At 44.4% G+C, this 15,619-nt stretch overlaps 1 protein-coding gene across 3 annotated transcripts in view; it reads right to left on the bottom strand.

Annotated features, from left to right (window-relative positions):
• The window catches only part of PIK3R3 (phosphoinositide-3-kinase regulatory subunit 3), a 319,548-nt gene that overhangs the window by 29,293 nt on the left and 274,636 nt on the right, over nt 1-15,619 (bottom strand). The window contains exon 1 of one of the 3 annotated variants that reach the window (XM_054038178.1): nt 4,274-4,909. The exons of the other annotated variants lie outside the window; for them this stretch is intronic. Within the exon in view, the coding sequence (XP_053894153.1) occupies nt 4,274-4,379 (106 nt within the window). The 5' untranslated portion in view covers nt 4,380-4,909. Of the gene's footprint in view, nt 1-4,273; nt 4,910-15,619 lie in introns of those variants that run through there. 3 annotated transcript variants of the gene reach the window in all.

The raw sequence follows: 15,619 nt of genomic DNA, 5'->3' as shown, positions 1-15,619 counted from the left end.
AAAGGGCACTGTCATCCCAAAACTAGTCAGAACTCAAATATATGTTCCCTTCTGGATTATCTGTCCTCTTCATCATGTGAACATACTGCTTATTATTGTACAGTTTGTTGAGCCTTTTTAAACCACTGATTTTTTAAAGTGTAGGCTTGATCTACACAGACTTAACTATGTCACTCGGGGTGTTGATTTTCCAAACCCGAGGAATGCAGTTATACCAACCAAACTCCTGGTGTAGACAGCGCTATGTTGACAGGAGGGCTACTCCACCGACAAAGCTACCACCTCTCAGACTTCTTCCATTGGTGTAGGTAGCGTCTTCACTAAGCACTACAGCAGCACAGCTCCTTTGGTGCAGCTGTGCCATTGCAATGCTGTATGTGTAGACAAGCTTGTAGTGTTACAGACTTTGCAAACAGACACGCAAAAAGAAAATGGGGGCTGGGGGAGGGGGGGGGGGAGAGTCAGTCAAATTTGGGCCTACCAGCCTTTAAGCATCCCTTTAATATTGCATTAGGAGAAGGAGTTACTATTAGAAGCTAGATCAGCAGATAGATCCAGTTGCACATCAGCAAAACTTCTTTAAACTTGTGGTTTTGTAGTTTTGTTTCTAATGCACACAAAAGAAGCTGACTAATCTCTAATTTGTAAATAAACCAAGGATCTCTGCCAACATCTATATTTCATAGCCAAATATTATATTTTTATTGATTTTCATTGCACTGTGACAGAATAAATTCTCCTCTCAGAACTTTACAGTTCAGATAGATTGGTGGTAAAATAAAAGGACAACACATGCTGGACAAAAACCAAAAGGGGTGGATGGGTGAGGAAATAGTTCTAAGTCCTACTAACTAGAAGCGATGGGGCACCTAAGCAGGTAATCAAGATTTAATGTTCTACAGTTCCAAGTTGCACTCAGATGACCTCTGAAAGCAAGCCAAGATCCCCTGTTAAAAAAAACCATTACAGCCAGAAGTTCATTGTTGCAAACCTGGACAACTATGTGGTTAAATACAGCTATGTTAAATGCAGTAACATTTGTGAGAGTCACTGTCTTTTCAGGTGTTAAGTCTCAGAACTGTGGTCAAGTTATGGTTATCAGAATTTTAGTGACAGATTAATTCAAACATTGTTAATTAGAGTTATTCTAATATTAGAATATTGTGATGCAAGCATCTGTCTATGTTAATCCTGATTAGAAAAAAATAGTAGTGCATGAACTACAGATTGTTTGTTTTCATTATTACATGCAATTGAAGGTTAGTTTTGTTTTCACAACCACTGAAGATGTTCTAGTCTTCCACCTGCTAATACAATTCACAGAGCCACAACCACATACAAATACTACAGCCACATTATGCCAGAATATTTAATAAAATGGATTAATCATGCCAAGAAAAAGGAGAGGGAAAAGGTGTTTTGAGAAGAAGAAGTCACTTTCCTGCTACAACTTTAATTACAATGCTAGCTCTATATAATTATGTTAAAACATGTTTTAAAGAGGATGTATTAGAACTATGGACTGAATTTACCATAATCTATGTAAGAACCAACCATCCCACTCCAGTGTTTAGGTAATAAAGGACAAAAATTTAAACAAGTTAGCATATGCTTATAATCCTGATGCTGCTTCCATTGAAAAATCAACAAATAAAGCTCCATGGTTTTCAGCAGGAACAGGATCAGCTTTTCTCTTTGTGACTTTTATTTGAGCCTTGACACTGTAGCATATTTAGAAGATAGAAAACCAGTTCTCTGCTCTGAGAAATTTAGGTCTACCTAAAGTGCCATATACATCTATATACAGGCAATTGCATACATACAAACCTAATGAGGCCCCTGCAATAACTATGTAAAATTGCATGAGTTTGAGGTTAAAGGTGACACTGCACATTAGATTCTCCTTGCTTTTATTTGTATCTGAACTAGAGACACTAGACTGTAATCAAGAGTCTGCTCCTAGACTGAAGTCACTGGGGGTCTACTGTCAATAAATGTCAATATTCTAGTCTAAGGTGTGAAGGCCAACATTGTTTCCAGAACTGCGTGAGGAGAGCCAATAGACTTACCACCTCCTTTAGAGGCTTTATGATTTCCCACCTATCTTGTTAGTCTGTAGGCTATTCAGACAATAGCTCAACTACTCACAAATATGGATTGCTGGGCAGACACAAATTTTGCACTAAAAAGCATTATCAACTTTTTATTGGCAATGGGTCAAATTCAGTTCTCGTGTAAATGAGGGCAATTCCAGTCACTTTGGCCCAAAATGTCTAGATTACATAATTTAACAAGGGGATTTAAACAACCACTCCTGGAAAATGAAAAATTCCAGCCCCTTAAATGAATTGTATCATACTGTGGAGAAAGAAAACCTCTTGAACCATCATCATCATCATCTTCCCCCTCCCTGAACTCTTAGCTACAAATTTTATACATACCCACATAAGCCAGCTTACACATTCTTAGTTGGACAATAAGAGCTGGCCCTCTAAGATGTTGAGTGTAACCTTCCAAGAGGTTCTCAGCGCCTTACAGTATTGAGCCCTTAATACTTAAATTTCATCCCAGAATTAAAAATGTATATAAAAAGAGTTAGAACCCCTGAAAATAAAGCTTCATAATAGAAATATTGACAACCTTAACTACAGAAGCACTGCTTTAAAAAAAGAAAAAAAAAATTCTACTCTGCACAGATTTCATAGCTTGGTTGCATGGCAATATTTATGGAGTGGCTATTAAAAAGCTATTTTCTGACCAATTCAGCTAGATAGGCCTACATACTTCAGAAATTAACATTTTCCTTTCATATGCTAGCAGCCTCCACACACTGAGCTGTTCCAAGGGCCATCTGAAAATGTAATACCAACGCTAAAAGATTTGGGGTCATCTAAGTTCCTTTTTATTACAGATGGGCACGTATTAGCTGTTAACATGAGACATTAGGATATATTTACTGAAATTATGATTTCCTGCCTAGTAATGAAGGAACAACTGAAAGGCAAATTGAAGCAGATTTCATTGAACTTTGTTAAGCTTTCAAGAGTGACATTTAGGAATATGTCAACTATGCAAGAATTTAAAAGAGTGCTGACCACCACTCAAAAAAAAAAAAAAAAAAAAATCTATCAAATCTATTTTGGATAAAGTGTCAAAATTACATGAGAAGATGGCTAAGGCCAAAAATATTAAGAAAATTTTTAAATCTAATTAGCCACATACCTAAAGAAACAGAACAGTCCATTCTACTGTAACAGACTATATTATAAAGTCACATGCAAGTATATACTTTGAGTACAGACTCTTCCAAAATTCTCTTTTAGACCTCTCCAACAATATGCGAGTGCACATATGCTTTTATACAATAAAGGAAGTCTCCTCTGCCCATTTATTCTGCATACCATAGACCTTGAAATTTACATCCTGAGCTAAACAAAAATAGAGGCATGAAGTCTCCCTGCTTATTAAGGCTGCTCTCATACAGTTATAAAAAGCATTAAGATTACAGAATTCTGACAGTTTAATAATCAAACTATGAATTCTAGTAAGTTTAATGAAAAATGTAACCAACTTTCTTCTCCTCTGATTTATCAGCCCTCTCCCCCACTTCCCACTCACTCCTCCCTAACAGACAAAAGAAAAGCCCTCTACCCCAGGCAAACTTGGGACAATACATTTTCGAGACACCATTTCTAGAAAAAGTTACATTTAAACCTTCCCTACAATAACCTTATTAAACCGAACTAAAGTAGCGAGGAGTTTTCTCCCAGAGATTGCATTTAAAAAAAAAATTTTTTTCAGTGCAAGTCTAGGATGAGAGAGAATAAAATCTGCCAGCTCCTAGAAACTATGAAACTGAAATTTAATTACAAATGTTTAAAAACAAAAGAACCCTGGAGAACGTTAAAGGATGACAGGCTCCACACAAGACACGCAGGTAAAGATACTTTTTTTAAAAGAAAAGCAGCATTGCAGGGGAATTGACCAGCAAATGCATCATCTCCCACCATGAACGTGGAGAGGAAAAGGGGGGGGGGTCTCTCCTCTGCCCCCCTCCCCCGCGGTTTTCTCCCACCCGCTAAAGGGCCTGGCGCTCTGGATGCTTCCCGGAAAAGAAGCCGCTAAACCCGCTCTGCTCCCCAGACAATGGGGCAGAGTCGCTGGGAAGTTTCCCGGCCCGGCCGAGCCGCCCCCCGGCTTGGGAGCCCGGGGGGAGGGACAGCGACAGGGATCAGCCCGTTAGCCGGCGCGGAGGGCGGCCTGCTCCCCCTACCTGGAGGGTCCATCTCGATATAGAAGATCAGCTCGGTGGAATAGGGCATCATCACCTCCCGCCAGTCCGGGTCCTCGCCGTCCATCTCCCACACCGTGTTGTACATCGCGACGGGAGCGAGCGATAGTCAGGGGCGGGGGGGGGGGGTTGGGTACGAGCCCGGCAATCACCCCCCCGAGAATATTTTAATTACAAAAATAAAGAGGGGGCGGGGGGAAGCGGAAGCCCCCCTCCCCCCCGGGCAGGGGCCAGTCTCGGGCTCGAGAGACTATCGCGACAGCGCTGCTGTCGGGACCGCTCGCCACAGGCGTCCCCGCCCCGCTGGGGCTTTTCCTGAGGCAGCCGGGGTCCCAGGTCACAAGCCGCCGCCGGGGGAGGGGGGGGGTACGGACAAACCGAGGGTCCCCGCCCCCGCGGCTGGCAGCGGAGGGCTCCGCACGCCTCTGCCCCTGCCCGGCCGTGCCTCTGGGAGCAGCCCCGCGCTCGGCTCAGGGCAGCCCCCGCTGCCGCGCTCCGTGGCCGGCTCGCAGTCGCGCGCGCAGGGCAGCGCAGGCGGTTCCCAGTCCCTCGCGCTGTGCCCGGCTCCCAGCCCCGCTAGGTTTCATTTTAAGAGGCTCTGAGGGGCCCATCCCAACCGTCGCCAACCGCCTCTTGCTGAGGACTAAACCACGCCCACCGCGAGGAGGGAGCTGGGCGGTACCCTCCCCCTTAACCCTTGGCGCGCTCCCGCTTGCTCAGGCCAGAGAACTGGGGAGGTGGTAGCGTCCGTCGAAGCGGGGGAGGGGGAGTGTGTGACGCCACAGCGGGCGTAGGGACCCTGCGGCGGGACGGACGCGTGGGAGATGCCCGCGGGGGACAGAGGCAGCGAGTGACGTCTTCCAAGAGCCAGGGGCAGAGTCTGCATCTCGTGCCGCCACCCCCCTCGCTGTAGAGCGAGCTGGTACGCTCCGGAGCTGGCCGGCCCGCCAGGGGCTGCTGCCGTGGAGCTCGCGAGCCGAGGGGGAGGGGCAGATTAGTTTAACCCAGTTGCCAGAGCGGCAGTCTTTGTCTGGGAGAGAAGCGAGCTCCAGGATTGGTGGAGGGCGCTCGGCCAACCAACTAGCCAATCAGCTGGCCCTGAAGCCGGCCGGCTAGCTGGGGATTGGTTGCAGGCCCCAGTTACTAAGCGGGTAAGAAGTGGGGGGGTGGGGGGATAAAGAGGGACGGAAAGGCTCGCGCTGCCCCTCCCTTTTCTCCCAGGAGTGGGGGAAGCTCCACCCACTGGGGGAAGGGACGGGGCTGCTAATGTGCACCCCCTCGCTGCCGTGGGGGAGGGGCGGCTCACAGCGCCCCGCCATTGACTCAGTGCCTGAGGGGAGCTAGTGGAGTCCCCCCCACAGGGCTGCCAAAGGGGCTCAGTGCCCCCCAACTGACTCAGTGCCTGAGGGGGGCTAGTGGAGCCCCCCCACAGGGCTGTCAGGGGGCTCACTGTGCCCCCCCAACTGACTCAGTGCCTGAGGGGGACTAGTGGAGTCCCCCCACAGGGCTGCCAAAGGGGCTCAGTGCCCCCCAACTGACTCAGTGCCTGAGGGGGGCTAGTGGAGTCCCCCCACAGGGCTGTCAGGGGGCTCACTGTGCCTCCCCAACTGACTCAGTGCCTGAGGGGGGCTAGTGGAGTCCCCCCACAGGGCTGTCAGGGGGCTCACTGTGCCTCCCCAACTGACTCAGTGCCTGAGGGGGGCTAGTGGAGTCCCCCCACAGGGCTGTCAGGGGGCTCACTGTGCCCCCCCAACTGACTCAGTGCCTGAGGGGGACTAGTGGAGCCCCCCCACAGGGCTGTCAGGGGGCTTACTGTGCCTCCCCAACTGACTCAGTGCCTGAGGGGGGCTAGTGGAGTCCCCCCACAGGGCTGTCAGGGGGCTCACTGTGCCCCCCCAACTGACTCAGTGCCTGAGGGGGGCTAGTGGAGTCCCCCCCACAGGGCTGCCAAAGGGGCTCAGTGCCTCCCCAACTGACTCAGTGCCTGAGGGGGACTAGTGGAGCCCCCCCACAGGGCTGTCAGGGGGCTCACGTTGCTCCCCAACTGACTCAGTGCCTGAGGGGGGCTAGTGGAGTCCCCCCCCACAGGGCTGCCAAGGGGGCTCCCAGTGCCCCCCCAACTGACTCAGTGCCTGAGGGGGGCTAGTGGACTCCTCTCCCCTCCCCCCCAGGGCTGCCAACGTCCCCTGTTATAAGGGGCATCCTCGTGCCTGTCCTGTTATCCCGTGTTTCAGTGCTGGCCCAGGCGGAGACGGGACTCGGGCCCCCAGAGGCTCAAGTGAAGCTAGGGGACATGGGAGGTTTGGCCCATCTTTTTGAAATGCTGCCTTGGCAACCCTCATCGCCTTGAGGGACTGGCTGGGGGTGGGAAGGGAGGGGTCTCTGACCTGCCCACCACAGGCTGACTCAAAGGTGGGTCATGGTGTCCCTGGCTGTCCAACTGCCCACATGAACTTGGGGACTGGAAGTATCCTAAAGTTAATGACTGCAGGGTGGGTGTCGTGGGGTGGCAGTTCCCTCATCTGAGAGTGCTGGTGCCCCACAGCTGAGTGAAGGGAGTGGGGTGGCTGGCTGTACACCCTTCTCCCCACTGACTGACAAATGGGGACCATCACCTCTGGCTGGGGCAGGAGAGTAGTGAGTGCCCAAAAGTCACTGATGAGTAGGGAAGGGGAGCTGCCCAGACTGTCTGATGCTTATAAGGCAATTATCTGGATACCTTTACCTCACAGCTCTGGTTACTTCCTCAAAAGCTAGAAAATAAACCATCTTCACTAGAGGAGCTCCCCTTAGGACCCTTCCTTTGCTGAACCAGTCTGAGCCATCAGCCCCTCTTCATGCTCCCCAGAATTCAACAGCTTTGCCTATGGAGCTGAACACACGCCACCCCAGGAACAAAAAGTACGTGTATTCAAAGCGAAAATCCTTCCTCCTTGCCTTTTCAATCTCTTCAGCCTCCGAGACATTCTGAAATATTCAAAAGCTCCAATAATATAAGGCCTTACTTAGTGAGTTGTGAGTGTACCCAATTCCCCCTGAAGTCCAGGGGGACTCAGAGAACTCAGCTCCTCAAAACAGGTGCTCGGCCCTACATGATCAGTCCCTAATGTAAGAAATCAGTAAGCAGAATATACTTAAACTCAGAGAGAGAAGAAAAGTTTGTGGTTCGATTTCAGTGTTGTAAGAATTTTACCTCAAAGATTCAAGTGTAAACTGTCCTTTAAAATTCATATACTGTTTGATTCATATACTGTCCTTTAAAAATTATATGGATTTATAATTTTCTCAAGTGTGAACAGGACCAAGCCCTTAAAGTCACTGAGAGGTTTGCCTTTGACTTCAATGGGTGCAGGATTGGGCTCTTTTTACATACTTTGTTCCACTGTGAGTTTGAATTGATATTCCTGAATGAAAGATAATGCTGTATTAACCTATGTAAAATGTTACACATTTTATGTTTTAGGATTGTGATCTGAAATATGAATATGGTTATTCAACTGACTATTGTTACCATGAAAACATTGTTCTCTTTAAAATTAATAGTAACACTATTGAATAATCACTTTGAATTTTACACCTCAATTTATATTTTGGTAGTGTTATAAAATGAAACAGACAAAGGATCTACCTGCCAATGTCTGGCTTCATCCCTGTAGTGTCTGAAAATAAGATAATGCCTGTTGTAATATTACAGTAATAATACTTTATACTTTTACAACACTCCATCCAAGGGTTTCAAAGCACTTCACAAACATTAATGATTTAGTGCCTGATCCTCTAAGATGTTGAGCCCCCCAACCTATTCACTTAGTGAGGTGGGAAAAACCAAAAAACTCTAGAAAAGCACAAACACTGAAAGGCAGTTTTTAACTTCGAAAGAACTTTTGAATGATAAAGACCAAACATTTATACTTTATGAAAGAAAATTTGTGATATATTCAGATACTGATGGACTAACACCAAGAGAGAATAATATTCAGATACTGATGGACTGACTACAAACTAGGACAGTGGCTCTCAACCTTTCCAGACTACTCTACTCTACCCCTGTCTTGCGTACCCCCAGTTTCACCTCACTTAAAAACTACTTGCTTACAAAATCAGACATAAAACTACAAAAGTGTTGCAGCACACTATTACTGAAAACTGCTTGCTTTCTCATTTTTACCATATAATTATAAAATCAATTGGAATATAAATATTGTACTTACAATTCAGTGCATTGTCTAGCAGTATAAACAGGCCATTGTATGACATTTTAGTTTGTACTGACTTTGCTAGTGCTTTTTATGTAGCCTGTTGTAAAACTAGGCAATGTCTAGATGAGTTGATGTACCCCATGGAAGACCTCTGTGTACCCCCAGGGGTCCACGTACCCCTGGTTGAGAATCACTGCACTAGGAGAGACAGAAACTTGGCCTGTTCAACTCAGTGAAACTCAGCTTTAAAGAAGAAACCAAAACAACTGTTCAAATACAGAGAAAAGCCCCTTCCAGAGACTACCAGCCAGTATCAAGAACCATGGAAGTACAACTTCAATTTGCTAGAGAGATCTATGCACTGTCAAGCACTGGTCAAGGAATAGTTTAATTTGCTTATTTTAGCCACACGTAAAGTATAGTTTATTGAAATGAAGAATAAGTCATTAATAATTTCTCCTGTCTTAGCCCAAGATAGAAAGCTGATAGTCTTGTAGAGGAAACATACTCCATTCTTAGGTGAAACAGAATGTGACTGCAATATCTAAGGAGTTGAATAACTGAAAGCCTCTGCCCACTTTAAGAGAATGTGGGAAGGACTAGGCTCACAGAGATTCTGAAGTTTGCTGATATATCTCAAATAACTTCCACGGCAAGTAATTGAAAGAAAGCGCTGTTCCAGTAACAGAACTCCTGGAGGGATAGCCAGCTGCATAAAAGCATAAGACTTTGATTCAAATAACTCGCTGTAGATAAATTAATTTTATATTCACATCCACAAACTCACTGATTAATCCATGATAACCAGATATTATTCATGTTTCTAATTTTTAAATTAAATTTCTTGGGCTAATACAGTCTTCCTGCTCCAGCTTGCTCAGAGAAGATTGCCCTGTACAGAAACCGTAAAACGAATATACTGTATGCAAATTTAACTTGGTGCAGAGGGATCGTGCGAAGCTGTCACTTAAACCTTGTGGTGGGTATACATGGGTAGAAATTGCAAAGCAACTGAACAGGGATTCTGTGTGCTGGCTGCACGTGGGTCAACATGGAGGGTATGGATGTGGTGAAGGCAATGGGATATATCATTTTGCAGATTCTGACACCCCATCAAGTGGCATGAAAAGGCTACAATCACTATTGCAGCTACAGGGAGAAGGAGGCCCTGGCCGTGGCCCTGGGTTGGACTTAACCAGATCTTGGGGTGGGGGAGGGGGGTGATTTGGGCTTTATGCTGGCGAAGTAGATTTCATTCTGATTGTTTACATGATGGATGCTCTGTTTTGATGGCATTGACGGTTACACCTTAGAGGCATTTTCATTTTAGTGGAATAAATTTAGTTATTAACGTTTGTTTTTATCCTTGCTGCTTTAATCAAAGATGTAATTTAATGCTAAGGAATTTATGTAATGGTAAACAATAGGACCATTCCTTGACATAAGTCATGAAAGAAAAAAAAGTTTATTAATTTGTCACAACTGTGCTTAAAAAGTTGTACAGAATTACTTGGCTGCAAACACACTCATCCATGTGACACCCCCTTTCCGACCTTCACTGATGGCTTTTCACGTTAAAAGTCTGTGAAGGGACATGCGATGCCTCAGTATCTCTCGCACAGAAATTTTCTTGCTCATGCTTCCCCCGCCATTAGTTTCTCTCTTTTATATATACACACACACTGATAAAACTTGATGTAACATAAGAATGGCCGTACTGGGTCAGACCAAAGGTCCATCCAGCCCAGTATCCTGTCTACTGACAGTGGCCAATGCCAGGTGCCCAGAGGGAGTGAACCTAACAGGTAATGATCAAGTGATCTCTCTCTTGCCATCCATGACCACCCTCTGACAAACAGAGGCTAGGGACACCATCCCTTACCCATCCTGGCTAATAGCCATTAATGGACTTAACCTCCATGAATTTATACAGTTCTCTTTAAACCCTGTTATAGTCGTAGCCTTCACAACCTCCTCAGGCAAGGAGTTCCACAAGTTGACTGTGTGAAGAAGAACTTCCTTTTATTTGTTTTAAACCTGCTGCCCATTAATTTCATTTGGTGGCCCCTAGTTCTTATATTATGGGAACAAGTAAATAACTTTTCCTTATTCACTTTCTCCACATGTAAAGGATACAATAAGCTAAAAAGATACAAAAGATAGAGAGCTCTAAATTCAGAGATGTGCAGCCTACTGTGCACATTAGTGCTTAAAATAACCCCAGATCAGAAAATCAAGATACAAATAAAGAAAATACAATACTTGGAGTAAAGGGGCCACTGGGTTGAGAAAACCCCATTTCCTAGTGGGGCTAACCTTGCCTAGGTGAAGTTCTATGGCTGTCTTCTTTAAGATGGAGGGGTTGTCCAATGAGCAATGACATGGTCCCAGCATAGCATGCTCGGTCTTGATCCAAGCAGCCTGTTCTGCTAAGCAAAATAAAGAGTGACAGCTCTTATAACGACACAGTCCTCACTGTCTGATTTGTGCTACTAAATAATAATAAAAGTCTAGAAATCAGCACAGTGTCTGCTGTTTCTGTGATGCACATTAGGTTCCAGTGTCAACTGCCATAAGCGCTTTCTCATTTCCTTGAATCTGACAATTTGCACTTCAAGGCAATATTAAATATTGAAGTTTTGAGTGCTTCCATGTGTTTTGGAAAAAGTCAAATGATCTTGCAGTGGAACATGCTGAACATAGAAAAGCCATTTGAGCCAAATTGCTCAGTTTCCTCTTTGCACAGACATGATAATGTGATATCTGACAATCTAATGTGGGCCACAATATGCTTATATAACTTGAGGGGTGGATGGGGAATGGGGGTCAAAGCACTACGGGTGAAATACAGTAAAATGAGGCGAGGTATCTGGGCAGCTCATATGCTTTCTGATGTTACCGTGATCCAAATATTGGGCTCATCATCAGCAAAAACCCAGGGCCTGAGTCCTGACAAAGGGAATTTCTAGAAGAAGATGGTGATAAAATGTTCACTTACATAGTAGGGAAAAACAATTCCTTCCACTGCATTAAGTGCTGGCTGAAATTCTTTGCCCTGCATTACATAGTGAGTCTGAATAGATGACCATAGTGAGCCCTTCAATTCGTTTAATTTATAAAATTATCAGTTCTAATTAATTGCCAGTTTCCCAGATGTGGTCTCATTCGGCCACTTCTTGGAGTGATCAGCATTAGGTAAAACAACAGTCAATAACACTTTGGTTTAGTTTACATTAAGTGTGGTATTGCCTGTTTTCCATCTAAATAGGATTAAAAGAGAAGGTAGGACAGAGAGGAAGGCCATTTACCAAAGGAGCTTTTACTTGGACAACGTTTCTTACTGGGTAGTGCCATAATAATATATCTGCAGAAATACCATCTCAGACTGTCACGAGCTAAACAGGGACTATGCCTAGCCAGGACTGGCATAAGAAGCCACTAAGGAAAATGCAGGTATTGCAGGAAGTGTCGTTTGTAATTTTGTAGGTTTCTTTCTATTCTCTTAGTCAGTACTTACCAATGCCACAGCAGGGTATAAAGGGGCAGTGGGACCCTGGAAGTGCCATCTTCCACATAAGATGTAAAACTTGAATCCTGAGCATGTCGTAGAAGACCACGTGGCATTTTTCATAAGACTATTTTGCTTCCCTAATTTCCTCACGCACTTTTAAGTGGAGCTGGTATTACTATTTGTTCTGGGTGAAATTCTGGCCCAACTGAAGTCAATGGGAAGTTTGCCATTAAGATCAATGGGACTAGGTTTCTACCTTCTTTGTTTTAAGCCATTGTTTAATGTTATTATGCACTGCTAAACAGCTGCCGGTGTAGCTGTTGCCACAGAGAGGAAAAGATTCTGGTGAGAGTACCTATGTAGTATCGAAGACTGTATATTACACAGAAAAAAAAAACGATAGTAAAAGACCGTTGGATTGCAAAGTCAAACACTAAAAAGTTAGGAAATGCCTTATCTATTTATGGTTGCCTGTGCAACCTTAATTCTGCCCCCTTGTGTGTCCATACTATGCACTGAATGAGGCAGAGATCCCGTGGAGAAAAATAGTATGTGATCATGTAATGAAAGCCTATATCATAATGCATATGTACAAGGGAGAAGACTGAAGGTTGCACAGAGAATCAGACCTAAAGCATTTCCTAACTTCACAGTGTTTAGCTTTGCAACCTACACAATATTCTTCTAACAGCTTTTTAGATGTCATTTCCTGAGTCTTTTTTTAAAGGTAAAAAATTCTGTTACGTACAACGGTAATAACCCACCCATACATCCATAATCGTCAGAGTTTGAACGCAAAATGCTTTCAGCTCTGCAACACAGCCTTCTATCCGCTACACAACAGGACTAATGGCCGAGTGCTGCAGCTTGGATGGCGGTGTGGGCTTGGCTCTTTGGAGTGTTCCTGTTCAGTTACTATTTTGACAGATTGCCAAAATTTTCCCGAGGAACACAGGCGACAGAAGGGAAATGGCAGTTTTATAACCCAACCAAATAGGTTGATTGGCCATATTCCTGGCGGTTTTGTCACATGACACAATCTTTTAATGAAAGATCAATTTTTAATTCCTGGAGACTCCAGGACCATCCTGGAGGGTTGACATCCCTACAACCACACCAGGATGGGATTTCATGCAGAAAGTGAAAGTTACGTCTCTAACTCACAGGCTTTGTCCCTGCCAGATTTCAAAGGCCTGCTGCAAACAATGGACGTGACAGAACTTCTCAAAAAAAGGATGAGATAATATTTTATAACGGAAAGTGGTAGGCAACCTACATCTAGGGGTCATTACCAGTTCCCCCTATAATAGAAATAACATATGATATGGAAGTTAAAGAAAATGAAATGACCTTGATACAAAACAGAAGGTTTCAAGCCTAACTGGAAGGTTAGATATTTGTCCCTTGTTGGGACAGTTACCTTGGCCCAAATCCTGAGCCCAATCTGCAGCTAAATGGGCAGGCTATGCTTTAGGGTTCTCTACTGAGGTGTGTATGGAAAGGTATTCTTCCCCCAACAACTCTCTGATCCATAGACCCTTGTGCCATTTACTCCTACTGCCTCTCCCTCCATAAGTCCAGCTATGTATTGTGAGTAAAAAGGACCCTACAAACTAGATTCTGCTGTTCCTGCTGCATCTTAAGGCCTTTGTGGACATGGAGCAAGACTTACTAGGTGCCACTTAGCAGGTAACTTCCAAGTACGCTAATAACAGTTAATACTTTACCGATGACAAACAGCAGCTAAAAGTCACACCGTTAAACAGAGCAATATAGCAAAGAAGAACCCTGACATACCAATTGTTTGGGTCCTCATCTGATCCCCATTTACACTGGGTAAAAAATGAGTTTTAAACAGCTGCAGTTACAAAATTATCATCCCACACTCACTTCCGCTCTTGTGCTCTGCACCAGTGTCATTTTTCAAAACCTCCTTTTATTTCATTACTCGGAGAGTGTGGGACACTTGTAACAAACTCAGAAAAATTAGACAGCAAGAGCAAAAGAGAGGGTTTCCCCCCCCCTCCTCATCCTGAAACCAGAACATTTTTGAAATGTAACACTAGGAATTTAAAATATTTCTCACTTCCTCTATTCATTACTTTAATGCATTGGAACTACTTCTAGCTCATATTTTTTCCAAGGAAGGCACAATAACCACTCTGTAAATGCCACAGGTCTGACTTTAAAAGTAGCTGTATAATTTTATTCATTGAAGAAAGAAATAATCCTAATATCTTCCAGTAATAACTATTTTTCCAACATCTTGCTACATGGCTTATTCACTATCAGTACAATTATGAGCATGTCAGTAGAAGGAGATATACAGCAGAGGAAATCTTGGGTCTGTTCCCTGCTCTGACACGGTCTCGCTGTACAGCCTTGGGCAAGTCAGTTAAGGCTAAATTTCCAAAATTCCCACTAATTTGTGAGTGCCTAAATGTTTGGGTGTCCAACTTGAGGCATATTTGGAAGCCAAAACCAGTGGCCACTTCTGAAAACGTTGGCCTTAACTTCTCTACGGCTTTGTCTTCATTGTTCAAAAAGGCATGTTTTTACTCTGGAATAACTAATGCACATGAGCTATCCAACAGTACAATCCTGGTGGAGCCAAGGCACTATACTAGGCAGTAGCTAGGCCAGGTCAGGTTACCATTGCATGTGATTGACCTCGCCCTATTTACCTTGTGATAAAAGCTACAGTGTCTTGTCTCCAGTAGGATTTTACAGTGGCACAGCTGGCACTGTTAATGATCAGTGTTAGCTATGCTTCAGCATTAGTAAAGAACCCACCTTTAGTGTAGTGCTTGCATAGCCTGTGCCTCACTGACCCCTGCTATAAAATTTACCCACCCAAGTGCTTTGAGATATATCTTCAGTGCAGCTGCATTAGCTCATGCCAGGACTGAATTGAATCTGACCCTATTATACAATCAAACTGAACAGGCTTCACACTGCCATGTGGGAGACTTGGGTTTGGCTCAGAGTCCTGGCTTCTCTCTCCCTGAACGAGGAATGCTGCTGAGGCAGTTCTCTTATCCCCGGGGTTGGGGGAATGGAGGAGTGCACTTTGCATTGACAGAGCTAGAGTCTAATTCTCAGCAGCAATAATGGTGACTGTGACCTGAGGCTTTGGGTGGGGGTGGAAGGCACAGAGAAAGGTGGGGAGTTCTCAGGGGTATGAGAAAGTCATATCATTTCTTAAGAATAGGCTGGGCCAAACATTCAAATACAGGATGGGTTGGATGGGACTATTTTCTCTGCACACATGCAATTCATGCCTTTGAAAATGACCCATTTATCAAAATGCATTGTTGCTTAGCTACATGCATTTTGCCCGTACGTTTTCCCAGATGGAAATATGCTTATATTTACTTTGGAGATTCTGTTTTCCCTGACTTTCCTCGCCTAACAGAAGCAAGTGTGAGAAGAACAAATCTCTGATTATTGAGCAAAAATAGACTATTGTCTAAAGTTGTATTTTACTATTATTTTGAAAAGAAAACACACCGAAGTGATACCTTCATTGCAAAGCTAAGACACTGGAAAGAAAAGGGTTAGAGAAAGAAATAACTGCAGATCAGATCCTTAAAGACCTATGTTGTTAGTTTGTCTTTT

This window comes from Malaclemys terrapin, chromosome 8 (genome assembly GCF_027887155.1).
Source record: "Malaclemys terrapin pileata isolate rMalTer1 chromosome 8, rMalTer1.hap1, whole genome shotgun sequence".
NCBI lineage: Eukaryota > Metazoa > Chordata > Testudines > Emydidae > Malaclemys > Malaclemys terrapin.
The sequence above is the reverse complement of the archived record's forward strand: the minus strand, read 5'-3'. Positions and strand labels throughout refer to the sequence as shown.